Source organism: Nycticebus coucang, chromosome 20 (assembly GCF_027406575.1).
Source record: "Nycticebus coucang isolate mNycCou1 chromosome 20, mNycCou1.pri, whole genome shotgun sequence".
NCBI lineage: Eukaryota > Metazoa > Chordata > Mammalia > Primates > Lorisidae > Nycticebus > Nycticebus coucang.
Genome location: NC_069799.1, coordinates 49,740,558 through 49,768,129, shown reverse-complemented (window position 1 = coordinate 49,768,129; position 27,572 = coordinate 49,740,558). Strand labels below are relative to the sequence as shown.

Below are 27,572 nucleotides of genomic sequence, written 5' to 3'. Positions count from 1 at the left end.
ACACACACTCACACTTTTACCCCTCTAGTAATTAGCTTTAGGACACTAAATTGATAATGGATTTGTTGTTAATCAGATAGTAATGCTTTTACATGTTTGGTTTAGAGTGAATAAACTCAGTGGTATTAAATAGACTAGATTTTTCTTTCTGTCTGTCTTTTTTTTTGAGACAGAGCCTCAAGCTGTCGCCCTGGGTAAAGTGCCATGGTGTCACAGCTTATGGCAACCTCTAACTCCTGGGCTTAAGTGATTCTCTTGCCTCAGCCTCCCAAGTAGCTGGGACTACAGGCACCCGCCACAATGCCCAGTTATTTTTTGGTTGTAGTTTTCATTATTGTTTGGTGGGCCCAGGCTGGATTCGAACCCGCCAGCTCTGGTGTATGTAGCTGGCGCCTTAGCCGCTTGAACTGCAGGCGTAGAACCTAGACTAGATTTTTCTCAGAGAAAAAGGAAATACAGTTTTCCCAAGATGACTTACTTGGATATTACTGTCAAAATATTGTCTGGTAGGAAAAAATTATAGGCACAATTAAGCTTTTCATGTATTTAGTGAGTTTTCCTTTTTCAGCATTAACTATACATGTCCTTACCATCTCGTGATATTTATCAATTTCTTTTCTAATTTGAATAACATTGTAGTTTTTTTTTTTTTTTTTAATTTCAGGTTCCTATGATGGTACCGATATTTAGGTTACATTGTTTGCACTTGTTAGGTAAAGTCCAAGTTGTAGTCATGCCCCTCACCCGGGAGGTGTGCCCCTATACCCTGACACTGTGTCTGTTAGGTAAGAGCACCCCAATCCCCCACCCCATACAGTCTTCAAAAATGCTGTTGATGCTTACCAAAATTCAGCATTTTTAAGAACACATTTCAACGCTATACACTTTGTGGATAATTTCATGTTTAAAATAAAAAAGGGGCCTGGATTTTTCTAGCTCCTCTGATACAGATGTGGCAATGTGGAAAACTACATTAAGAATGTTCATTTTGATATTTTAAGAAACTGGCCAGTTATACAGAATTGTGACTCTATAATCCGGGTACCAATGCTTCTATAAAACAAAGCTAAAAGGGATTCCCTTTGCTGCTTTACCCCTGGGGCTATCTGGGTGTGGTTTGTTTTCTTCTCTTGACTAAAATGACAATATGCAGGAAAATCTTTTACAACTAAAATTCCTTGTTCTTACAAACAAGGTTAAGGAGGAAAAAAAACCCCTCAGATCTGGTCAGGCTTAATCGTTTGCTTATACTAGGGCACATATTGGATTTAATCCAGATTGACAAAAATAGAGCCACAGGATGCATATATGAGGTAGTGTATTTAAGCTGTTGGCTTGCGTGCACTTTAACGGCTGAAAGCATATAAAAAATATGCAAGCGGAAGAAAAACAGTAAGCAGTTAAAAAACATAACAAGTTTTCTTACTCTTTATTAGTCCAAAGGAAGCTAGAATCTAATCACAATATGCCACATATGGTCCAGAAACAAAGACTGCTTAGTTATTTATCTTGCATTTACTTTTTTTAGGAAGTGAGAAAAAACAGCTCTATTGGCACTCAAGTTTATTTCAATTAAAATCCCCATAAACTAGTAAATGTCTTATAAAACGGTAAAAATGGAAAAAAAAACTGTTATTCTGAAGTATGCTTGTTTCCTTATAGCACCTTGGATTTTTGTGATCAGTCTTTTATAAGGATACTTAAAAAATAAATCAATCTCTGTTTTCATGTTTTGGATAGGACACAACCACGTCTTGTCCTTTAATGCAAATAAGAGGACAGATTTATACTTGCTTAGTTTTGAGCACTGAAACCACCCCCCCCACAGCCATTCTGCCATTTATTCATGTCCCACATGAATAGAAGGATGCCGCTTAGAAACCGGAGCCTTGCTGCCATTGTGTTTTTCCTAATTAAAATTCAGAGTATTAAACACAGTCGAGTACATCCATGCACACATGCCGTAGCGCCATCACATACCGGAAACTCAAATCAGACTGCTAAAGCAAAGGTTCATGTCATAACATCATTAAGATTCATTGTACACTGCGTTTCAGAAAGGCTTTGTCAAAGCAGATAATAATGGCCTGTCAGAAACGCACAAACAAAAATTTATATTAAATTGTCCTCCCCCCCCTTTTTTCTCAGTATGGGAACCTACTAAAAATATATAGGGATCAGGGATTACATGAAAAGATTTCTAGGGTTTTAATACTATGGAATATTACCAAAATAGAGTGATTTTAAAAAAGTGAAAAATATTTGAGTAACTAGGTGGGGGTATCCTGGGCATCGTAATCAAGTTTAATGACTGTATTACAACAAAGGAAGGTGGATACAGCGCAGGCTTGTGAAGGTAGATAGCACGGCTGAGTCATAAGGCGGAGTGTTGGATTTGGAACAAGTCAGATAAAAGCATTGCTTTCTCTTCCTTAAGAACCTTTGGTACCCTTTCTACTAAAATCTCAGAAAAGAAACTGCTCTCATTAAAACAATTTTTCTTTTATGTCCTGTTAAGGGAAGACGCCTGGAGAGACCCACTTGGCAACTGGCTTCCTGAGTGTCATCCTCCGAATGATGGTGTCTGGGAATCGCATGGTGAGAGTTTATGTCTTTAAACTTGGTATTTTTCTTTACCTTGTTCGTTGATCACGCATATGTGCTGAAATAATAAAAGGTTTCAAGGCGTCAGTGTCTTAACAAAATATGAGGCACAGATAATGTAATGGAATTATAACAGGACGCCATCCTGTAACTGGTTATTCTCTGCAGTTGCCCACCTCCCTACACTGACCACCTGCTTAAGTTGACCTAATTTTCATAGACTGGACATGCACCACAGGAATGTATCAGGCCTAGTTCCTTATGTTGAACACCTCTGTATGTTGACCAGGTTGGGTGGTCAACTTATGTTATACTATACATGTGTGTGTATTTAAAGTTATGCATAAAATCTCAATAGACCCATCTGAATGCTTAACAAATAAATTTTTTGTTGTTTTAGTTTGAGCCCTGTTTTGAACCTGGCTCCTGAAGTCCGTAAAAACCATTGCAATGGTGAGGAAGCAATACTTGTAGTCCTGCTGGAAATAGAAGTCTCCTACCGGTAAAATGACAACTACTTCAGTTTACAGTGGTAAACACAACATGAACTACTTTTTTTTTTTTGCCAGAGTCTCACTTTGTCACTCTCAGTAGAGTACTGTGGCATCACAGCTCACAGCAACCTCCAGCTCTTGGGCTTAGGTGAGTCTCTTGCCTCAGCCTCCCAAGGTAGCTGGGACAATAGGTGCCCGTCACAACATCCAGCTAATTTTTCTATTTTTGGTAGGGATACGGTCTCCCTCTTGCGCTGACTGGTCTCAAACTCCTGAGCTCCAGCACTCCACCCACCTCGGGCTCCCAAAGTGCCAGTATTACAGGCGTGAGCCACCGCACCCAGCCCAATAATTTGTTAAATTGGGAAGTTACTGTTAAGTTCTCATGAAAAGGACGCTAGGGATTTGCACGCAGGACTTACGTTCAGATCTCTGAAGTATTCGTTGTAATCTAAGGCATATCCCACCACAAATAGGTTTGGAATCTCAAATCCAGCATCTTAGTCAGGAGAGAGAGAAAAAAAACCAATTTAGATTATGTAAATGTAAAGCTACCATATGTTGTTGTGGACTCTCAAACTCTCAAGACCTTTTATTTTGGCAGAAGGAAGTAGAAAAGTGAGGCATGCACAGGATGAGCCGAACAGGGACCTGAACTGGCATGATGACTTAGGAGAAAAGGCAGACAAACCAAAGTATGATAAAAGATGAATGAACTCCTAGGGGGCAGGGTGTAGCAAGGGCTCAGGAAGCCCAGCAGATAACAAGAAGCACGTCTGAGTTAGTCGTGGGGTCCTGGTGTTCCAAAGCAAGCGGTATGTAACCATAGAGGCCAAGGAATCACTTGGAATAGCAAAACGGGGAAGTTCAAGCAGACGGCGTCACAATCCTGGAACCCACAAGCAGGTGCGCAGCCACGGCAACCAGCAGCGATTCCCCCACTGTACTCAGCGTCTCGGCTGCTTACAGGGCTGGAAAGCGAAACCTGGGAGACAGGGATGAAAGGAGATGGGGTTGTTCAACTTGAGGAAAAGAATGCAAAGGGTTATTTTAATACTGGTTTTCAGGTCCACCATACGGAGGTTATTAATTAGCTCTTTATCTCTATTGAGGGCAGAATGAGAGGAAATGGATTTAAATGCAGTGCAAGGTGCTAAGGTTAATCAAAAGCAGAATTGATTGAAAAGAAGATTTTTTTTTTTTTTTTTTGAGACAGAGCCTCAAGCTGTTGTCCTGGGTAGAGTGCCATGACATCACCATTCACAGCAACCTCAATCTCCTGGGCTCAAGCGATTCTCCTGCCTCCGCCTTCCAAGTAGCTGGAACTATAGGCACCCGCCACAACCCCGGCTGTTTTTTTGGTTGCAGCTGTCATTGTTGTTTGGCGGGCCCGGGCTGGATTCGAACCTGCCAGCTCAGGTGTATGTGGCTGGAGCCTTAGCCGCTTGAGCCACAGGCGCCGAGCCAGAAAAGAAGATGATTTTTATTGGAGAGGATTCTTTTTTTTTTTTTCCTTTTTGAGACAAGGTCTTGGTCTGTTGCCTAAGCTAGAGTACAGTGGTATCATCATAGCTCAATGCAACTGCACACTCCTGGGCTCAAGAGATCCTCCTGCCTCAGCCTCCAGAATAGCTGGGACTACAGGTGCCCAACACAATGCCGAGCAAATTTTTCTATTTTTTGTAGAAGTAGGGTTTTGCTCTTGCTCAGGCTGGTCTTGAACTCCTGAGCTCAAAGGATGCTTCTGATCTTGGCTTCCCAGAGTGTGAGGTGGTGCTAGCCACGGCACTTTGCCATGGACTCTTAAAGAATAGACGAAAGCTCTTCTTTTTCAGATGTCTTAAAACAGAACAAAAATGCCTTGGTTCAATGATTCGCAAACATTTTTCAGTGTTTTGGAACCTAAATTTATTTACTGCACTATTACAGATAAGAGAGAGGTACTTGGTTATACGAAACTATATTTTGGCACAGTCAGTGTACTTATAACATGGACAAAGCTGTCTCCATGGTGACTGTGACCCAAGATGTTTTCACATGGAGAAACCAACCGGTTCTTACTCACAGAAAGTTCTAAAGGCAAGAGTATTCTAGGGGGTTGCATTATGGGGTTACTTGTTAGGAAGCCTATTTGATTCCTCCGAATCACTGTTTCTTGAAAAAAATAAAATAGAATAACCAGAGAGGGGAAGCAAGAACAGAAGGAAAGATAGCAGAGTTTACACACTGAGCATAAAAGAAAGAGTTAATCAGGAGAAAGGAACAAGAAGTACAAAGCCTCAGGCTTCGGCAAGAAAGAAGAAACAGAGGTTCTGAGCTCTCTAAAAGAACATCAGCCCTGGGAAGCCCTCACTGTAACCAGGGTTGTAATAATAATGACTCTACCGTGAGCAATGCAATCCCTCCATTAGCCACGGCAACTCGGAAAATTAAGGGCTCACAGCTGGTTTAGAAGGCTAAATGTTAAGATGTTGAACAGTCAAAGAAGGATGACAGATTAGGACGTCAGTCAGGAATCAGAGTGACCTATGACTAGATGAGGGCAGCTCCTACATTTCTATTTGCCATTGCAGATGCTACTTGTAGATGTAGCCCAAGAGTCACCGCAGAGAGCCGTACCAGGTTGCCTGGGTTCAATACTGGCCTTGCACTTACAGCTATGTGACTGCAGCAAGCTGTTTAACCTCGCTGTATTGAGCTTCCTCATCTGTAAAATGGGTACAGTAACAGTACCTACCTTTAGAGTGCTATTGTAAGGAAAAAATAAATTCATGTCTATACAGCTTTTAGAACAGTGCCTGGCACATCATAAGCTCTTACTAGCGTTAGCTGCTGTTATGTTATTAATGTTCTTTATTCCTTTTTGAGACAGGGTCTTGCTCTGTCACCTGAGCTAGAGTGCCATGGCCTCAGCCTAGCTCATAGCAACCTTTTCAAACTCCTGGGCTCAAGAGATCCTCCTGCCTCAGTCTCCCACGTAGCTGGGACTACAGGCACCTGTCACAATACCTGGCTAATTTTTTCTATTTTTTGCAGAGACAGGGGTCTTGCTCTTGCTCAGGCTGGTCGTAAACTCCTGAGCTCAAGTGATCCACACACCTCCACCTCCCAGAGTGCTGGCATTACAGGTGTGAGCCATGGCGCCGGCCTGTTTTATTAATGTTGTTATAAGTGATACAAGAAATTTGTAATTAATCGGGCATGTTTCTAAGTGAATGTTTTTTAACTTCAGTCAAAATCTTATCTATATGGTAAGTATCTCCATCCAAATTACATTTCCAAAGTCAGTAACAGACAGAAGTTACTGGATCTCTCTGCTCAGGACCAACATGGTTTAGAGTTAGTATATCCAGCACAGGAATGAGACCGGTTTTTAGAATAAAGAATCACTAGCTAAATGTCATGGGCACGTTACCCATCCATACTGTGTTTCCCTCTTCCTAATGTTTGCAGCTTGCCGAGGAGAACTGTAGCCAAATAATTCCAAGGGCTTTAGAGCAAATCTAAGTTATAAAAATCAAACTGAAGTCTGCCTATGCAAGTGAAAAAAAGTCACCTCTAGGGTTAGAATTATAAATAATCGGGCTGCTCGTTTAGTCTTCCTGGCATTAGATTTAGTTTCATTATGGGGCGGAGGGGAGAGAGTGCCCTAGATCAGGAAAGCCTTCCAGAACACACGTCTGAAGTCAAGTGTAAAGATGGTATCTGGAGATATCTGCTCTGCTAATTCTCTCTTAGGGTACTTTTGTTTGGAGGTGATGAGATGTTTCAGATTTCCCCTTCTGTGTGCTTAAATTCGGGTTGCTAAAGGTCACCATTGTGTATTGTCTGGGAAGAGTTCCTGAGGAGGGTAGGAGAATCCCTGTAAACCTCCATGGCACACCTCTTTGTGTCTGATTGGTGAGAGCAGTGGCCCAGCGAGGAATCCTACATGTCTGAAACCGTCCAGCATCTCCCCCCTGAAACTTTTTAGCCGAGTTCTTTGAAGTCAAGGTGCTGTGTAAGACCTATAAATAAAAATACACAATCCACAGAACATCGTTCCTGTGAAAGCTGCAAATAAAAGGATTTGAGATTGTCATTTTAAAGGGTTCTATCCTCCCTAGCAAGGCAGGGAAAACCACAAGGAATCTGAAGGACCATCAGCCCCTCGCAGTTTCTATGTCAACGAGGAAACCAAAGATTCTTAACTGCCACCCCAGAAAACCAACCAAACAAAAAACAAAATAACACTTACAGTCGGGTCTAAAGCCATCACTTCTGGGTGTTCTCTTCACCAACAAACTACCATTAAAAAAAAAAAAAATGTGTCAGTGATTCTCAATAAAACCTCTGTGAACTACCTATAGAATTAAGTATCATTCAAGTCTATATTCTTTTTTTTTTTTCTGAGACCAAGTCTCACTCTGTTGCCCTGGGTAGAGTGCCGTGGTGTCATCATAGCTCACAGCAGCCTCAAACTCCTGGGTTTAAGCGATCCTCTTGTCTTCGCCCACCATCATGCCTGGCTAGTTTTTCTATTTTTGGAACTCCTGACCTCAAGTGATCCTCCTGCCTCAACTTCCTAAGTTTCTGGTGCACTACAAGTACACACCACCATGCTGGCTTATTTTTGTAGAAATGGGGTCTTGATCTTGCTCCAGCTGATCTCAAACTACTGAGGTCAGGTGATCTACCTGCCTTGGCTTTCCAGAGTGCTAGGATGACAGGTATGAGCCACCCCATCTGGACTCTAGTCTGTACTTAAAGTACATATGTTGTTTCTGTGGCTCTGGATAAGAGGAAGGGCACAGAGCAATCGCACTGGGGTTCCTCCAGAGGCAGTTGTTGGAGGCATGGTAAAGAGGAGCTCTTCCCCTTCCTCTCTCAGGCTAGCAGTCAAATGGGCTATTTTTCCGTGTGGTCAAACCCTAAAACCCCAGGGCAGTAAGCCATTGGCTTTAGAACATATTATATCCTTTGGAAAGACATCTCTTGTTAGCATCCCTTTTGGGCTTGTGGGGAAAGCCAGAAATGGCCATGCTATATGGGTGTCCTACTCACCTGGCCACCTTAACCATGTTGGGCTTGTATTTCTCTATGCTGCTGAGTAGCGCTTGCATGGTTTTCCCAGTTCCAACAATATCCTTTGCAAAGAGGACAGATTAATTCAGCAAAATGAATTTGAGTAGCACAGCAGCTTTTATTCACCCAGGGAGAGATTTCCCTGTTAATAATGCATCCTAATTAGAAATGCCGTCCAATGGAAGGCAGAGCAGGAGGCAGAGTTGCTTATGCTGTTTTAGACAGGTGCTTCTTTCTGGAAGTTGGGTTTTGGGGAATCTGCTGTGCATGTGAATCCTTTAGCTGTGTTGAAGGGCTAAATGTAGCCTCTGAAGAACACACTGGCTCTGCGTTGACTATATTTGGACTTGTGCGTGCATATTTAGGGAGTAAATTTGGCCCTGAGGTTATGTAACACAATACACAGCACATGAATTTTCATGCACATGTACATCTGAATACACCGAGTGGCTAAACACCGCCCCTTGCTCGTCCCCACTCAATAGGGGATTCTGTGTCTGGGAAGAGGGATGTGTCTGGATAGCAGCTGGTGACAGCCCATGAATTCTGAGGGTCCCTGGCTGCAGTGAGCTCAGGCTCATCTCTGCTCAGGAGCTGCTGCACAATTAGAGGAGAATAGTCAGGGGCCATTTATTGTCCTCAGGACAGAAATCAGCTGTCCCGAGCTGATTGTGAAAACAGGTCTGAATTTAGCCAAGGGCTGGGCAATTCATTTAGTTCGAGGGGCTACTTCTTAGGTTCTATTGAGCCAGGAGAAGGGCAGATACACAAGGTACACACAGGCCATTGTGTAACAAAAGCTTGAAAACAGCTCTCCTGATTTCCTGCCAGCTGATAAGAGTGCTCCAGAACTAAAGGTGGCCATTTGCTGTATCAGTCCCATCACTGCCACAGGGCTGGTATTCGCTCTTTTCTCTTTTTTAACAGACACACAAATTTAAAAACAAAGCGTCACTGTCCCCTAGATGGCCATTTTTTTTTTTTTAAGAGACAGAGTTTCACTTTGTTGCCCTCAAACCTCCAGCTCTTGGACTTAGGCGATTCTCTTGCCTCAGCCTCCCCAGTAGCCGGGACTACAGGCGCCCGCCACAATGCCTGGCTATTTTTTTGTTGCAGTTTGGCCAGGGCCGGGTTCAAACCCGCCACCCTCGGCGCCCTACTCACTGAGTCACAGGCGCCACCCTAGATGGCCATTTTTTTAATTGATCATATTTACGATCGTGATGCTGAAGGTATTGGCTCACAGTCATTAGAGGTCATTGGCAAGAACAATGAGGTCAGGGTAAGGACAGTTTTAACCTTGGCTTTACTATATTAAATGAATTTGGTTCAGTGGACTAGCTGGCCTTTCTCTGAAAATGTCTGATTCACAAATAGGTATAAGAACCAATTTAGAGGTATGTGAAATTGCATATAAATAAAGGATCAACTACCACACAACTTTTATTGCAAAAGCTCTCATTCTAAACCAGGCGTCCTCAAACTGCAGCCCGCGGGGCCACATGAAGCGGTGTGAATTTACTTGTTCCTGTTTTGTTTTTTATTTCAAAATAAGAAATGTGTAGTGTGCATAGGAATTTGTTCATAGTTGTTTTTTTTTTTTTTAAAACTATAGTCCGGCCCTCCAATGGTCTGAGGCACAGTGAATTGGCCTCCTGTTTAAAAAGTTTGAGGACGCCTGTTCTAAACTATCTGAAGCCAGGGATGCTAGCTGGCTCCTACTCAATAGAGAGCTGTGCGTATAATGGGAGCTCAATAAATCCTTGGACAATTTGACAGCACATTCTTCTTAAAACTCACCATTAGATTCTTTCAACTTCCAGATAGGGAAAAGGAAAAGCCAGCTTACCTCAACGATGAGAACATTCTGAAAGAAACAAAGCCCATATTTTAGAATATGATGGCAATCTCACTTACAAGACAAACACACATTTTGCTTACAGTTAGGATTTCACAAATTGCTTAGCTAGTCCTTCCCCACCCATCAAATGCAAATGACTGGAGGCAGGCCAGGTATTCTAGATTCCTTTTAGCAGTTCCTCTGGAATTAGGTGGCAATGCAATATTAATATCTACGTTCAGGTTAGGAGCAGGCTCATTTGAGACCCTGCTACCTGTCTGAAGAGCTTTCCATAAAGTCATCCCCACCCAGTGTTCCCTTGGGATGCAAAGTGTTTACCAGCAAACTAAGGCGACGTGAACTGTATCACTAATGGAGACTGCTCTGTCAATGAATTATGGATTCAGCTGTGACAGTCGTATTCCTGCCTAGCCACCCAGATCCCAGAGGACTCCGGATTTACTCTTGAATTGTCAACACTGAGGAAGGGGGTGGGCTAGAGAAAGGGCTAGGGGGTGCCAGGTCTGTATTTTTTAGTGAGATGGTTGGGTGCTTTGCTATCTGCTCTCAAGACATCCCTCTACTTCTGATTAAGTTTCATTTTAATTTCTTGTTTAGTATCTGTCTACCACACCCTAAACTCAATGAAGTGGGGATCACGTTTGTCTTGCTTTTATTGTTACATTTCCAGACCCTAGCATAATGCCTGCCTACAGATGCCCAATAATTATTTGTAGAATAAACAAATAATAACCAATTAAGCTTATTAATGAGTTAAAAACCAACCAATTAATTGGATTAGTAATTACATGTCAATGCTGTCCCACCAAATTAAAATATGACTGTGTTAATACGACATTCCAATTAACTAATGGCGAGAATAGTTCTTCAGTGTAATGGTGTTTTTCTTTCTTTAAATGACCTTCCATTTATCCCTGTGCTTTATACACGACTCTAAAAATCAAATACAAATATTACACATTAGACAACTTACTTATGTCTAATGCAAGATTTAATTAATAAAAATGTTAACCAACCACTACCCCCACCCCCACCCAATAACTCCTAACTTTGTCCAATATGTCAAATGTATTCTTAGGTAGAATTATTTTTCCTGGAAATGTTTTTCTCACAGGTGTATAGCATCTTTAATCATTAAACCCATTGACAATCTTAATTTTATCATGAAAATGAAAGATTATTTTGTCCATTTGTTAAGAAGGCCATGCCCTAATAGCCTCTTTAAGAATCACAAGGACAGTGCCATTGGTATTTTAAACACGATTTGCTATGACCTTAACCATCAAGCTACAGCAATTAGCTGGAATGTACATTTTTAGTTTGAATCAGGCTTACCGTCCAGGCCTATGAACCAACCAGAATACTTGGAGAATGTTGTGGTTAATTTCATTTCCTGGTTCACAATCTCTTTTTGTTTCAACTTTACAAAGAAAAACCTTTCCAAAATGTGTTAGTCTGCATTCTTGCCTAATTAAGTAGAGTGCACTGAATGTAATTAAATCCTTTTTATTTTTTTGACAGTTCAGAACTTTGCAAAACAAAAGAGTCATCTTGGAAAAGATTAGCTCCAACTCTAAGATACAGTGGTGGGTGACACATACGACTAAGATGTGAACCCCATCCTTACAGATACTGTCAGAATTAAACATACTTTCAAATCAAGGCAATGCATACACTTGTTTAGAATCAAATAGATTGAAAGGTTTTTAAGAAGAACACCTCCTCTCCAGTTCATCTCTCATTCCCAATTTTGTTCCCCAGAGGCAGTCACTTTTAACTCTTGTAGCTGTTTTTCTGGTTGTTACTTATGTATTTCTTGAAAATATATTTAATAATATGTTTCAGGCCAGGCACGGTGGCTCACGTCTGTAATCCCAACACTCTGGGAGGCCGAGGCAGGTGGATTGTTTGAGCTCAGGAGTTAGAGACCAGCCTGACTAAGAGCAAAACTCCATCTCTACTGAAAAATAGAAAAACTAGTCAGGTGATGTGTGGGAAACCTGTAGGCCCAGCTAGTTGGGAGGCTGAGGCAAGAGGATCTCTTGAGCCCAAGAGTTTGAGGTTGTTGTGAGCTACGACATCATAGCACTCTACAGTCTCATTCTGTCATTATGGGTAGAGTGCTGTGGCATCATGATAGCTCACAACAACCTCAAACTCCTGAGTTCAAGTGATCCACTTGCCCCAGCCTCCCAAGTAGCTGGGACTATAGGCACCCACCACAACATCCAGCTAGTTTTTCTATTTTTTTTTTTTTTTTTTTTTGTTTTTGGCCAGGGCTAGGTTTGAACCCGCCACCTCCAGCATATGGGACCGGCGCCCTACTCCTTGAGCCACAGGCGCCACCCTAGTTTTTCTATTTTTAGTAGAGATGGGGTCTTGCTCTTGCTCAGGCTGGTCTTGACCTCCTAAGCTCAAGTGATCCTCCTGCCTCAGCCTCCCATGAGCCACCTGCACCTGGCTGCTATTTCTGTTTTTAAAGACACATTTAAGTCATTTATGGATTTCTAGGTTACTTGTATTTAAAAAAGGGTTTAAGCATAAATGCATGTTTTTATTACAGAAAGTGTTTATATTCTATCACATATAAATATATTTATTAAAGAAAATTTGTACTTTCTATAATATGTAAATATAAAAAAATTATAGAAAATTTGAAAACAGAAAAGTCTAAAGACTAAATTTTTGATGTATGTATAACTGTTTAAAGTATTTAAAAATGTTTATGTACTTTAGGCGGTGCCTGTAGCTCAGTGGGTAGGGCGCCGGCCACATATGCTGAGGCTGGTGGGTTCGAACCCAGCCTGGGCCAGCTAAAACAATGATAGCTGTAACAAAAAAAATTAGCCGGGCGTTGTGGCAGGCACCTGTAGTCCCAGCAACTTGGAAGGCGGAGGCAAGAGACTTGCTTAAGCCCAAGAGTTTGAGGTTTCTGTGAGCTGTGACGCCACAGCACTCTACCCAGGGTGATAGCTTGAGATTCTGTCTTTAAAAAAAGAAAGCTTATGTACTTTAAAATAGATTAAAGTTATCATGACATTCTTTTTTTTTTTTTTTTTGTAGAGACAGAGTCTTACTTTACTGCCCTCGGTAAGAGTGCCATGGCATCACACAGTTCACAGCAACCTCCAGCTCTTGGGCTTACGTGATTCTCTTGCCTCAGCCTCCCGAGCAGCTGGGACTACAGGTGCCCGCCACAACACCCGGCTATTTTTTTGTTGCAGTTTGGCCGGGCCTGGGTTTGAACCTGCCGCCCTCGGCATATGGGGCCGGCGCCCTACTCACTGAACCACAGGTGCCACCCGTGACATTCTTTATTATGCATAGCCAAAATACAAAAACAATAATCTCCTAATATCACATAAAGCTTACTACATATTCAAATTCACAGATACGTGATTTTCACAAATTGAAGGGTGGTGGCAACTCCATCTGTCATTAAGTCCATTTTCCCAGCAGCATCTGCTCACTCCGCGTCTCTGTGTCATATTTTGGTCATTCTTGAAATATTTCAAACTTTTCATAATCATTATATCTGCTGTGGTGATTTTGGATGAGTGATCTTTGATATTCCTATTATAATTGTTCTGGGGCACCACGGGAAACTCAATAGACAAATTTTCTGTGTTCTGACCGCTTCACGCATCAGTTGTCGCCTCCATCTCGCTCTTGTTGGGCCTCCCTATTTCCTGAGACATAACAATATTGAAATCAGGCAATTAATAATCCTGGAATGGCCTCTAAGTGAAGAGTCCCATGTCTTTCATTTTAAATCAAAAGCTAGAGATCACTAAGCTTGGTGAGAAAGGCATGCAGAGAGCCAAGATAAAACGAAAGTTATGAATGCGAAGGAAAAGTTCTTCAAGGAAATTAAAAATGCCACTCCGGTGAACACATGAATGAGGAAGCAAAACAGCCTCACTGCTGGTCTGAAGGAAGTTTGAGTTGTCTGAATGGAGATCAGACACCATATTCTCTTAAGCCAAAGCCTAACCCAGAGCAAGGCCCAAACACTCTTCAATTCTTTGAAGGCTGAAAGAGAAGAGGAAGCTGCAGAAGAAAACTGTGAAGCTAGCAGAGATTAGCTCATGAGATAAAGGAAAGAAGCCATCTCCATAACATCACAGGGCAAGGTAAAGCAGAAGTGCTGATGGAGGGGCTGCAGCAAGTTATTCAGAAGTAGTTAAGACCATTGATGATGGTGGCTACACTAAACAACCTATTTTCCATGTAGACAAAACAGCCTTCTATTGAAGAGCCATTTAGGACTTTGATAGCTAGAGAGGAGACGGCAATGCCTGGCTTCAAAGCTTCAAGGGACAGGCTCATGCTTGTTAGGGACTAACGCAGCCAGTGACTTCAAGTTGAAGCCAGTCCTCATTTACCATTCTGAAAAGCCTAGACCCTTTAAGAATTATACCAAATCTTTCCTGCCTGTGCTATAGAAATGGAACAAAGCCTGGATGGTATCACACCTGTTTACAGCATAGTTTACTGGATATTTTAAGCCTACTCTTGAGACCTACTGCTCAGGAAAAAGATTCCTCTCAAAATATTACTGCTATTTGACAATGTACCTAGTTGCCCAACAGCTCTGATGGAGACGTACAAAAGCTTATTATTTAAGAAACATTGGGTGGCGCCTGTGGCTCAGTGAGTAGGGCGCTGGCCCCATATACTGAGGGTGGTGGGTTCAAACCCAGCCCCACCCAAACTGCAACAAAAAATAGCCAGGCATTGTGGCGGGTGCCTGTAGTCCCAGCTACTCGGGAGGCTGAGGCAAAAGAATCACCTAAGCCTAAGAGCTAGAGGTTGCTGTGATCTGTGATGCCATAGCACTCTACAGAGGGCAATGGAGTGAAACCCTGTCTCTAAAAAAAGAAGAAGAAACATGTTGGCTCGGTGCCCATAGCACAGTGTTTATGGTACCAGCCATGTACACCAAGGGTGGCGAGTTCAAACCCAGCCCAGGCCAACTAATAACTGTAACAACAACAACAAAATAGCTAGGCATTGTGGGGGCGCCTGTAGTCCCAGCTACTTGGGAGACTGAGGCAAGAGAATCACTTAAGCCCAAGAGTTTGAGGTTGCTGTGAGATGTGATGCCATAGCACTCTACCGAGGGCAACATAATGAGACTCTGTTTCAAAAAAAAAAAAAGAAACATTTTGTAAGGCTTACAGCTGCCAAAGATAGGGATTCCTCTAATGGATCTGGGCAAAATAAATTGAAAACCTTCTGGAAAGAAATTCACATTCTAGATGCCATGAAGAACATCTGTGATTCATGAGAGGAGGTCAAAATATCAACATTAACAGGAATTTGAAGGAAGTTGATTCCAACACTCATGGATGACTCTGAGGGATTTAAGACTTCAGTAGGGAAGTGACTTCAACTGTGGCAGAAATAGTAAGAGAACTACGATGGGAAGTGGGGCCTGATGATGCGACTGAACTGCTGCAATCTCATGATCAAACTGGAACAGATTCACAGAGTTGTTTCTGGTGAATGAGCAAAGAAAGTGATTTCTTGAGGTGGAAACTACTCCCGGTGAAGGTGCTGTGAACATTGTTGAAATGACAACAAAGAATTTTGAATATACACAGACTGAGTTGATACATGGCAGGGCTTACCAGGACTGCTTTCATTGTCAAAAGAAGTTCTATGGTTGGTAAAGTGGTATTAAAAGCAACACATGCTACAGAGAAATCTTTCATGAAAGGGACAGTTAACCGAGGCAGCAATCTTCATTGTTTTCTTATTTTAAGAAGTTGCCAAAGCCACCCCAACTTCCATAAACCATCTCCCTGATTGTTAAGCAGCCATCAAGATGGAGACAAGACCCTCCACCAGCAAAAAAGATTACGACTCACTGAAGGCTCAGATGATCATAGCAGGTTTTAGTACTAAAATATTCTTATTTAAGGCCTACTCATTGTTTTCTTTAGATACTTAATAGACTTAATAGACTATAATATACACATAAATTTTACATGCACCAAGAAACCGAAAGATTTGAGTGACTTGCTTTATTGCAATATTTGCTGTATTGTGGTAGTCTGGAACCAAACCAGCAACAGCAAGATTAATTGTAAGGGCTAAGGGGCAAATACTAATTGATTTTTATATGATCATGGAGGCTGGCATTTAGTAAAGTCAAGAAATATCTGTGGAGTGAATCAACCATTTTAACCTTGCCAGGCCGGTGGCTCACACCTGTAATCCTACCACTCTGGGAAGCTGAGGCAGGTAGATTGCTTGAGCTCAGGAGTTCAAGACCAGCCTGAGCAAGAGGGAGACCTGGTGTATTTCTACTAAAATAGAAAAATTAGCTGGGTATTGTGATGGGTGCCTGTAGTCTCAGCTACTCAGGAAGCTGAGGCAAGAGGATCTCTTGAGCCCAAGGGTTTGAGGTTGCTATGAACTGTGAGGACACCCTGGCATTCAACCCTAGGGCAATAGAGTGAAATTCTGTCTCAAAAACTCAAACCAAACCAATTTTAAACTCATTTCTTTCATTTTCTTTAGTTCTCTATACTTTTGACCCATCCTTTCCAATTTTGCCTCAACCATCTGCAGTTCTCCTTCAACTGAGCTACAGTTAATGTCTAGCGCTTTTAAATTTGCACTTGGCAATTTTCTGAAATTCCCGTATTTTTGAGTGGGCAACTTTGGACATTTTTTCCGTACACAATGTGCCTCCTAAACACTTCCAATCTGATAACTCCAATCACCGAATCGGAGAGGTTTGCCAGTTACTGTCTTAGTCATCCCATCACACCTAGCTCATTTCCTCCCAGAAAGCCAGTAAAATCTGCAGCCTGGGGGCTGCAGCAAAAAACTCCATGGGGGAACCGCTGCATTGTGCTGTCTTTGCTACTGCTATGATTGTGAGCAAAGCTAACCACATGGCATTTCCTAATGAAGGCAAGAAAGAAGAAAACTAAATAATTTTCTTAAGTAAGTCATTCCTTCTTTTAGTCTTTTAAAACTCACAATGCTTTGCACACCATACCATCTAATCTGCAGTGGGGATCTTTGGTCTGTGGCCACCCTCTTCGGAGGGACGGCAGCAGTGACTATAAAACTGGACTGTGGATGTGGAGAATGTGCAGGAGTGTGAATATAAACCCCACAGAGAAAGGAATGTAGTCCAGCATTTCATTTTATGTGATAATTCACAAAATTGCCAGAATCATCAGTCAGTGGGCATTTCCATTATTGTTCTCAGCCTAGTCAGTTGCAATAAAAAAAGAATGATTTAAACAGTTAAGGCAGCCAAGGGGGAAATTTTGGCAGGTTCTGATGCTTCGTTCTGGCATTTGATTAGAAACTTATTTGAAGGGGGTGGGGGGCGGGGGGGAGGGAGGACATGTCTCCTGAAATCTTGTGCTTAAACCTGCACATCTGCGTTTTCACGTTGCCAGATATTGGGCGTGTTTCCTTGGGTTTGGTTGGATTCCACCTTTCAGAGCTTTCTCTTGAATGTGAATAAAATCTTCTTGCTTTAATGGATACGCACATTTTATGAAGTGCCAGGATTAAATCAACATTGAAATACCGCTGCCACAGAGCACGTTGTGTAGACAGCTTAAATACACCGAGTAAAACGCCTTTAACGCAGAGAGCTAAAGAGGCCATTGAACTGGATCATTGAGGGCTCCCTTTATTCAACAGCACTGACCTATTTAGAACCATGACTCAGCCAGCCTCCCTTGTGAGTTTCCTTCCCTTTGCAGAAAGAAAGAAAGGAAAAAAGAAAGGAAGGAAGGAAGAAAGTAGAGCAAAAAAACAAAAGAGAAAGTTGGATACGGAGTGCTATCGAGAGTCTCTGCTTTTTTCTAAATACAGTAGAACCTCCATGGTGGACCACCTCCCTACACTGACCACCTCCTTATGTTGACCTAATTTTCATAGCCTGGACATGCACTGTATGTTCGTACCAGCACAGTAGGCCTAGTTCCTTATGTTGATCACCTCTGTATGTTGACCAGTTTGTTACAGTCCCTTGGGTGGTCAACTTACAGAGGTTCTACTGTATTTTAACTCCCACGTGTTCAGAAATCTCTAGAAGTCACATAATACAATAGGGGCTCGTTGTATCTCTACTTCTCAATGGGGTGAGATTATGCAGGTGAGCTCTTTCCCCATGTTTTATAAAGTTTATCATAAATCTCCTTTCTAGCCCTCCCTTCATCATTCAACTCAGCCTCTGTTCTTTTCGGTATGGAGTTTCCTTCTCTTCCACCCCTATTTTGCTCAGGGGGCCAGCTCTCCCCTCCTGGCTCCCAGTGGCCTCCCCTCCACCTTTGAGGCATTCCCAACCTCCTGCCTGGTTCTTTTCCCTAAACACAGCTCAGGGATGTCACCGCTGCTGGAATACTTCCAGGGCTCCTGCTTGCTTTTCTGAGCAAGTTCAACTTCTTATTGAGACTTTGAATGTACTCTACAAACCAAACCCAATGTACATTTTCAGTTTTTTCCTTACTGTTTCCTTGTCTTTGACTAATTTCTTTTGGTCACACTGGTCTACTCCTAGCCAGCCATCCTCTTCTGTCCCCAGTGGCCCCCCATTCCATGCAGCTCTTCCTCTCTCTTCTAGTTAGTCCCTGCCTTGTCTTTCTGGTTCCAAGGAAGTGCTTATCTTCCTCTCTTCGACACCATTGCAGTCTGAAAGACTCTTTCCTTCTTTGGATTTCCTTAAACCCAAGGAGAAAGTCACGTGTGAAAACACCCCTGGAGCAACTCTCAGGGTGCCCAAGCATTAAAGAAGAGAAGGTGTGCACCTGTTCCTGGCAGAGCAACAACATGGTGATACATGCAACTTAAATGTGAACTTATTGATTGGTAAATCCTACAGTGACTACATGAGAAGGGAGAAGTCAGCTGGCAACCTGAAATAGCCCTTCCATCCAGTGCAAGTGTTGATCACAGTTTCAGGCTTTCCCCACAACCATTAATAAAATCCACTAATTGGGGCCTTTTCCCTTAACATTTTTCCCCAGCTAGTGTATATTCTGCATGATGGAAAGACTCTAGAGGGCCTCTGAGATTTATTTTTATTATTTTATTTTATTTTTATTTTTTGAGACAGAGTCTCAGTCACCCTGGGGTTGAGTGTCATGACGTCAGAGCTCACAGCAACCTCAAACTCATAGGCTCAAGTGATCCTCTTGCCTCAGCCTCCAGAGTAGCTGGGACTAAGGTGCCTGCCATGATGCCCAGCTAATTTTTCTATTTTTAGTAGAGACAGGGGTCTCACTCTTGCTCAGGCTGGTCTCAAACTTGTGATCGGCCTCTCAGAGTACTAGGATTATAGGTGTGAGCTATTTCACTGAGCCTACCAGTTGGCTTTCTAGATGTTGTACCTGAACTTCCAAGATTTCTACTTTCCTTGGGGGATCTTTGTTGTAATTATAGGAAGGGACAGTGAGACACAAGGCTATCATCCCTTTTGTTCACCCCACCCCCAGTGAGAAGCCATACTTTCCTCAACCTCCTCTCTAGCTCTTAAAGAAGAAATATCCAGTGTTAATCTAGAGGGAAATTGCTCCAAAATAAAATGGGGCCAGGCACGTTGGCTCACACTTATAATCCTGGCACTTATGGGAGGCTGACACGAGAGGATTGTTTGAGGCCAAGAGTTCGAGACCAGCCTGGGTAACATAGTGAGATGCCACCTCTACTAAAAATAGAAAGATTAGGCTCAGTGGATAGGGCGTCAGCCACATACACCTACACCGGGGCTGGCAGGTTTGACCCCAGCTGGGCCAGTTAAACGACAATTACAACAAAAAAATAGCTGAGTGTTGTTGTGGGCGCCTATAGTCCCATGTACTTGGGAGGCTGAGACCAGAGAATCACTTAAGTCTAAGAGAGTTTGAGGTTGCTGCAAGCTGTGATACCATAGCACTCTACCCAGGGCAAAAACAGCTTGAGACTCTGCCTCAAAAAAAAAAAAAGATGATTTTGTTAAGAAGAAGAACCACAATACTATGTGCAATTTTTTTTTTAGACAGAGTCTTACTATGTCACCCTCGTTACAGTGCCGTGATGTCACAGCTCACAGCAACCTCAAACCCTTGGGCTTAAGCAATTATTCTCTTGCCTCAGCCTCCCAAGTAGCTGGGACTACATGCACCCGCCACAACACCCGGCTATTTTTTTGTTGTAGTTGCCATTGTTGTTTGGCAGGCCCAGGTTGGGTTCGAACCCACCAGCCCAGGTGTATGTGGCCGGCGCCCTAGCTGCTGAGATACAAGCACTGAGCCTCTATGTGCAATTTTTTTCTTAGCATTTAGTTGGGAGTCTTAGGGTTGACATACACTGTAGCAAAAGCACAGAGTAAGATATTTCTTTTACAAGGCAATGCCTTACGACAAAGTGCTGTGATGGGGCGGCGCCTGTGGCTCAAAGGAGTAGGACATAGGCCTCATATACTGGAGGTGGTAGGTTCAAATCCGGCCCCGGCCAAAAAAAAGTGCTGTGATGACTTATCTTTTAAAGACCACTCCAGGGTTGTTAAAAGTCATGAATTTCTGGAAATTGCTTTGACTATTTGAGCTTTCTGGGATGTTATTTTGTGCACTGATATAGTAACATCAAATGATGGCTTAATGAGACATTAACATCAACAGGTAAACTCTAATTTTTATGGAACATAATTTACTGCTAGAAAGCAATTAACACATGGATCCTACTATCCTGTCTTCAGAGTAAAGGGAAATAATCCACTTTGTAGTCAGAGTCCTGTGTCTCTGCAGCGTTTCTAATGTTATGACACATATTATTATTAAAAGGAGCTGATTCCTTTCCCCTACTCAGGCATTGCATAAAAATAACAACCATGAGCATGAGAAGTTAAGCTTTTGTAACAGACTGATCCATTTTACTTAGAAAGCTGAAGCTGTTCCGGGATAACAAATACAAGATAGGTCAGCCGGCTGAACCAAAACAAAGTCTGGGCTGCTTTTATTCACAGCAAACTTGCATTTCAGGTCACATTCCACAAAGATCATCTGCTTTAGGAAACCATCTTTCTTTTTTTTTTTTTTTATTGTTGGGGATTCATTGAGGGTACGATAAGCCAGGTTACACTGATTGCAATTGTTAGGTAAAGTCCCTCTTGCAATCATGTCTTGCCCCTTCCAATTCATGTATTTATGTCAGAATCCAAAATCCCAGTCTTTTTTTTTTTTTTTTGAGACCAAGTCTTGCTCTGTTGCCTGGCCCAGCTCACAGCACCTCCAACTCCTGGGTTCAAGTGATCCTCCTGCCCCAGACTCTCCAGTAGCTAGGACTATAGGTGCCTGCTACAACCCCTGGCTGATTTTTTCTGTTTTTAGAACAGACGGGGTCTCTTGCTCTTACTTAGGCTGGTCTTGAACTCCTGAGCTTAGGGATCCTCCTGCTTCGGTCTCCAAGAGTGCTAGGATGACCCATCTGAGCCACCTTGCCTGGCCCCAACCAGTCTTTTCACTTAATTATTAAGCATTGGCAGATTGAAACTCCAGGTTAAAATTGGAGGTCTTCTTCCTATAATCCAATAGTCTAAATTCTTTTTAATAAGGAAGAAGGAAGAAAGGCAAAAGGCTGAAAAACATGCTCTTCAAGAAGTCCTATTTTTTTCCCTCCCCCAATTTTGTGCATTTCAACAAAATGTACAAAAATCTTTAAATGTTGTACCAAAGCACCTACGTGCTGAGGCCTAGACAAGAGAAGAAAAACAGACGAAGAAAGGAAAAGAGGTCCTTTTCAGAAGGTGCCTGAAAGGGTGAGGAGAAAAGGATCAGAAGGAGGAGGGCCAAGGGGTTTTGTTGTCAGAAATCAGCTTGGAAGAGAAAGATTTGGTCTGCTCCCTCTGTTGGAAGCATTCTAAAGAGTGTTTCAGAAAGGAGACATCATTAAAAGAATTCACACAGCTCTGTGCGTGAATTAGCAAACCCGGGAGAGCGTCCGAAATGTCTTGGGAGTGCTGACCTGAAATGAAGGTCACCTCCACACATCAATGCAGGACTGAGCAGTTACATTAACAAACCTTTCCAGCCAGCATCGAAAGATCATCTCCTCCAATTATCTGCATCTCGTCCATGGACTGGTCATTCTGCAAAAACAAAAACAAAAACGGTATTTTACTGCACAAGAAAATCTTTAAAGCATAGTTCCCCGTCCACCCTGTTAGTGGCTGGATTGCGCCTTACAAATATAGCACAAATAGCTGGTGCAGATTCATGGTTGCCCATGGTTACCAAGAGCCACTCTCCTGTGACTGTGCTGCAGACAAAGCCTTCTAATGGCTGGCCCAGAGAGACCGAGTGTGCAGGGGGGATGGAAGGCTGGAGAGGGGACAAACAAACCTAATTTTGAAGCAAAATGCTGAGGAAGATGCCCGAACTTAACTTGACGCAGACAAAATTGGAGAGGACAATCACAGTCCTGCACTTTGCTAGGGTGGAGGGGAAACAGGGATCGCAGGGAGTCCCACAAGTAGGCCAACCATCTGCCAGCTTTGCCACCCAGCCCTTGCAACTGGCCTGCAGTGAAGAACAGCCAGATTCTGGTCCCTGAGAGGCTGGAGGCCTCCTCTCCTCCCTACCATTGGAGGTCCATCCCCTCATTGGATGTCAAGGGCAATTTTAACAGGCCACAGGCCTCTAGCACTCAGACCTTCTGATATAGGGCAACTTTTGCAGTTCCAGGAATATAAGACCCACAATAATGCTTAGCAGGCTTTTCATTAAAAAAAATTTTTTAAAGGTTCTGTTGCCCTGGGTAAAGTGCTGTGGTATCCTCATAGCTCACAGCAACCTCAGACATTGGGCTTGAGCAATACTCTTGCCTCAGCTTCCCAGGCAACTGGAACTGAGGCATACACCACTATGCCCAGCTGGTTTTTCTATTTTTAGTAGAGATGGGGTCTCGCTCTTGCTCAGGCTGGTCTCGAACTCTTGGGCTCAAGGGATCCTCCTGATTTGGCCTCCCAAAGTACTCAGATTACAGACACGCCTGGCTAGACTATAGTTATTCGGTCATAAAATTGATCATTTGGGAAGGGAAAAAACAGCCACACCACCAATATGACAGTTTTGCCAATGAAGCACCTTTTGTCTTCCTACCTTCCTGGTCAAAAGGGGGGGTGGGAAAAGGACCTTGAAACGTTTTTACTTCCATTTGGTATAGAATTTTCTCCTTACTGCAGAGGGAATACATCAAGGCAAAGAGAGGCTTCATAGAAGCCCATCTTGGAAGTTTCTCACTAAATTACATGAAGCCAGTTATTTTCTTCTTATGGGATCTGACCTCCAAGGGAGAAAAATCAAAGGATATGCAGAATTCACTGATGTTTTTTGCTGTTTTTATACAGCACATATAATCATACATTCATGAGCAGTCAGGACAGTCATTAAAAACTTGTCAGAAATGTCAGCGAGTAACATTTACTTGTCACTTCTGGTGGTGCTCAGACAGAGGAGTTCACATGGGAAGAATTTCTGCACATTAGACTCAAGTATGTTGTTCATAGCAGCAGGAAAAATAAAAATTTCTGTACCCCCCGGGGACTAGATTATGCAGAATTGGATACAACTACTAAACCACAAAGTTTAATGTAACCAATGAGATTTGTACTCTGCCAGGTCAGAGTAAATTTCACAATAATTCTACTATTATCATTTCTATTACATTGATTAAAAAACAAAAAATACAAAACATTGAATAGCTAAATAATGTGCTCAAAGTCACATAGTTACTATGTTGCCAAGCAAGTGTTATTTAAGAACGCTTTACTTAGTCCAAGTCTATAAACATGTACTTTGGTTTTTTTAATTTTTAATTGACAAATAATTGTACACATTTATGGATAAGGTGTGATAGGTATGTGTGTACATTGATGAATGAGTGAATCAGGCTAATGATCCTATCTGTCACCTCGGATATTTGTCATTTCTTTGTGGTTAGAACATTTAAAATCCCCTCTTAGCTATGTTGAAATATATAATGCACTTTTTTTTTTTTTTGGAGACAGTCTTACTTTGTCATCCTTGGTAGAGTGCTGAGACGTCATAGCTCACAGCAATCTCAAACTCTTGGGCTCAAGCGATTCTCTTGCCTCAGCCTCCCAAGTAGTTGGGACTACAGGTGTGAGTCACCAGGTCAGGCTAGTTTTTCTATTTTTAGTAGAAGGTGATCTACCCACCTTGGCCTCCCAGAGTGCTAGGATTTCAGGCATGAGCCACCTCACCTAGCCTCAGGATTAAATATTTTAATATGCATTAAGTACTTGGAGAAATTGCCAGCATGTTATAATAAATAGCACAGAAAGTATGCCCCATCTCTTACCATCCGTCATTAGCCTTAAGAAACACGCATGTTTGGTTGAGTTTGCTAACACCAGCTTTGCGATTCATTCATGGTTTGGTTCATAGCATATAAGCCACGTGCTCTGCGGTTAGCCTTTACTGAGGCTGCCTGCCCCCCCATGGGGCATGTGGTTAAGACAGACTAATGTCTTTCCTGTGCCACTCTGTACCGTGGCACTCGTCTGTGTGTCCTTTGGGGTTTCTCAGTGACCTGCAGTTCCCATGTAGCAGTGCCTGATACTTTAATGTGGGCCATATGGTGGGCATAATTTCCATCATCTCACTTTGCCGTTTTCATCCTTTGTCTCAACAGACAGAAGCCACCACCAGGAGATCATGCGTCTGACCCACTTTTCTACTTATTGGCTCTCCTTGGACCCACGCTGGCAATTCTACAGAGTTACATGTAGTCAGTAGGACATGGAGTTAATCTAGAAACTCCTTTACAAAGTGGAAGTAGGAGACCTGTGGTTTTTCCAGGCCCAGCTGCATTTTTACTTTTAGGATCAGGAGATCTATACCCCAACTCCTTTCTGTAAAGCCAACATTTTAGTTTATGGGAATTTATCTATTTATTTTTTGGTGATGGGGTCTCACTCTGTTGCCCAGGCTAGAAAATATAATGGCTCACTGTTGCCTCAAACTCCTATATTCAAACAGTCTTCCTAATTCAGCTTCCTAAGTAGTTGGGAAAGCTGTAAGCTACCATACCAGGCTAATTTTTTTGGTAGAGATAGGGTCTTGCTATGCTGCCCAGGCTGGTCTCAAATTCTCAGCCTCCAGCAATCCTCCTGCCTCAGCCTTTCAAAATGCTGGGATTAGAGGTGAGCCAACATCTTGATAGTTTATGGGAATCTAAAATAGATTTATACTACTTGTAAATATAAGAACCTCAACTAAGATACTCTAATTCATAGGAAAAGTCTGTATGTATGAATTTTGATAAGTAGTATTAGTTACAAATTCCTTGAGACCCATCTCAGGACTGTTGATGAATCCCCGTGCTGCTGGAGGCCCCAGGAGCGCTGGACACATAACATGCTGCTTGGTCCTTGGGGTCTTAGCTCAGGGTTGCTCACACCCCGTCTCTCCATCTTTCTTCAACACTCAGTTGGGGTGTCATCTCTTCTAGGGAGCTTTCCTGGAATCAATCTGCATGGGTGTCTCAATAACAACCCATGTATATCTGGATGTCAACAAACCATGTCCAAATGAAATTTTCTGTGAATGTAGCAATTGCTAATGGAATGAAAATTCTTCCAGAACAGCAGCCGATTTTCATGCTAATTGTACGCCCAGAGGCTGGCACATGTTGGCATTCAGTGTTGAGACAGAATGAAGCCTCTGAGCATGCATGTGAGCTACACAAGGTGGACATAAAGTTTGTGTGCGATTTACTATGTTAAATTATTTTAAATTGCACACAAACTTTATGTCCACTCTGTATTTTTAAGACTTCTTCCTCGGGTGGCGCCTGTGGCTCAGTCGGTAGGGCACCGGCCCCATATACCGAGGGTGGCGGGTTCAAACCTGGCCCCGGCCAAAACTGCAACCAAAAAATATCCGGGCGTTGTGGCAGGCGCCTGTAGTCCCAGCTACTCAGGAGGCTGAGGCAAGAGAATCGCTTAAGCCCAGGAGTTGGAGGTTGCTGTGAGCTGTGTGATGCCACGGCACTCTACCGAGGGCCATAAAGTGAGACTCTGTCTCTACAAAAAAAAAAAAGACTTCTTCCTGTCCTTCTTTAAATACTAAACAGTGGCAAGAGGCACTTTTTCTGTTATGTTGGAGTGAGTGACTCCCACCCAAACAACATCATTTCTTTCTTTTTTGCAGTTTTTGGCCAGGGCTGGGTTTGAACCCACTACCTCCAGTATATGGGGCCGGCGCCCTACTCCTTTGAACCACAGGCGCCGCACCAAACAATATTTCTTTATTTACTCTTACTACCATTATTTTATTATCTGAGTTCCCTAATAGCCTCCTCAGTATCGTTTTTTTTTCTTTCCTTTTTTTACAGATAGAGTTTCACTGTGTTGCCCAGGCTGGTCTTGAACTCCTGAGTTCAAGCAGTCCTCCCCCTTCAGTTTCCCAAGTAGCTGGGACTACAGGCACATGCCACAGCATCTGGCATCCTCAAAATTTTTAAAAACTTAAATGCAAAAAAAAAGAAAAGAAAGAAAGAAAAATTAAAAACACCCAACTTAAATGCAAAGAGCAGTGTAAATTCTGATCATTAAAAAATGAAAATATGAATGTTGACATTTATTTATTTACTTTGTTGTTATTATTTTTTGAGACACACTTTCACTATGTTGCCTGGTAGAGTTCTATGGCATCACAGCTCACAGCAACCTCAAACTCTGGGGCTTAAGCGATTCTCTTGCCCCACCTCCCAAGTAGCTGGGACTGGGCAGCACCTATAGCTCAAGGAGCAGGGTGCTAGCCCCATATACCGGGGGTGGCGGGTTCAAGCCTGGCCCCGGCCAAACCTGCAAAAAAAAAAAGGCCAAGTAGCTGGGACTACAGGTGCCTGCCACAATGCCTGGCTATTTTTTTTTTTTTTTTTGGTTGTAGTTGTCATTGTTGTTTGGCTGGCCCGGGTTGGGTTCGAACCTGCCAGCTCTGGCATAAGAGCTGGTGCCCTAGCCATGGAACTATAGGCGCTGAGCCAATGTTGATGTTTTAATATCAGTTGTTCATTTTACAATTTACCAAAGGATACATTTTTAAAGCCAACCTAGCCATTGTAGCCAGGAGTGAAAAAAATATGTATGTCAGTATGTACAATTTAATTCATTTGAAGGCACATATCCATTTTGCATTTCCTGAGTTTGGCGTGCCTAACTTTATAAGTATGATGTGACTTTTTCTTTGAAGACAAAAACAGATTTCTGTTTAATGACAGTGATTTATTAGTCTATTGTGAATGGTATTCTACTCCGCCCAGTTTGCAAGAGGGGTTCTGGTTAGAAGGCGCTTTTCTTTATGAGAAATAAAGGGATGTTGGACCACAATATGTGAAGACGCTATAGGCTAGTGAGAATAATTAAGGGTCACCGAGAGAAAGCAAGAGGGGACAGGAGAACAGAAGGGATCCTTACTTCAATTTAGTTACAGAACACCCCAGGAAAGAGGAAATTCAGTTTAAAAACAGATTCAGCCACTCTGCTTCATATGAACTTCGTCTGAAAC

The 27,572-nt window shown here is 42.5% G+C and overlaps 1 protein-coding gene across 1 annotated transcript in view; it reads right to left on the bottom strand.

Moving 5' to 3' along the window:
- Positions 1-1,414: 1,414 nt before the first annotated feature.
- PRTFDC1 (phosphoribosyl transferase domain containing 1) overlaps positions 1,415-27,572 on the bottom strand; it is a 110,786-nt gene continuing 84,628 nt past the window's right edge. Inside the window, exons 5-10 of the mRNA XM_053572594.1 lie at positions 22,061-22,126; positions 10,012-10,029; positions 8,142-8,224; positions 7,336-7,382; positions 3,521-3,597; positions 1,415-2,662 (exon numbers count right to left, since the gene is read on the bottom strand). Coding sequence (XP_053428569.1) covers positions 2,615-2,662; positions 3,521-3,597; positions 7,336-7,382; positions 8,142-8,224; positions 10,012-10,029; positions 22,061-22,126 — 339 coding nt within the window. The 3' untranslated portion in view covers positions 1,415-2,614. The remainder of the gene's footprint in view (positions 2,663-3,520; positions 3,598-7,335; positions 7,383-8,141; positions 8,225-10,011; positions 10,030-22,060; positions 22,127-27,572) is intronic.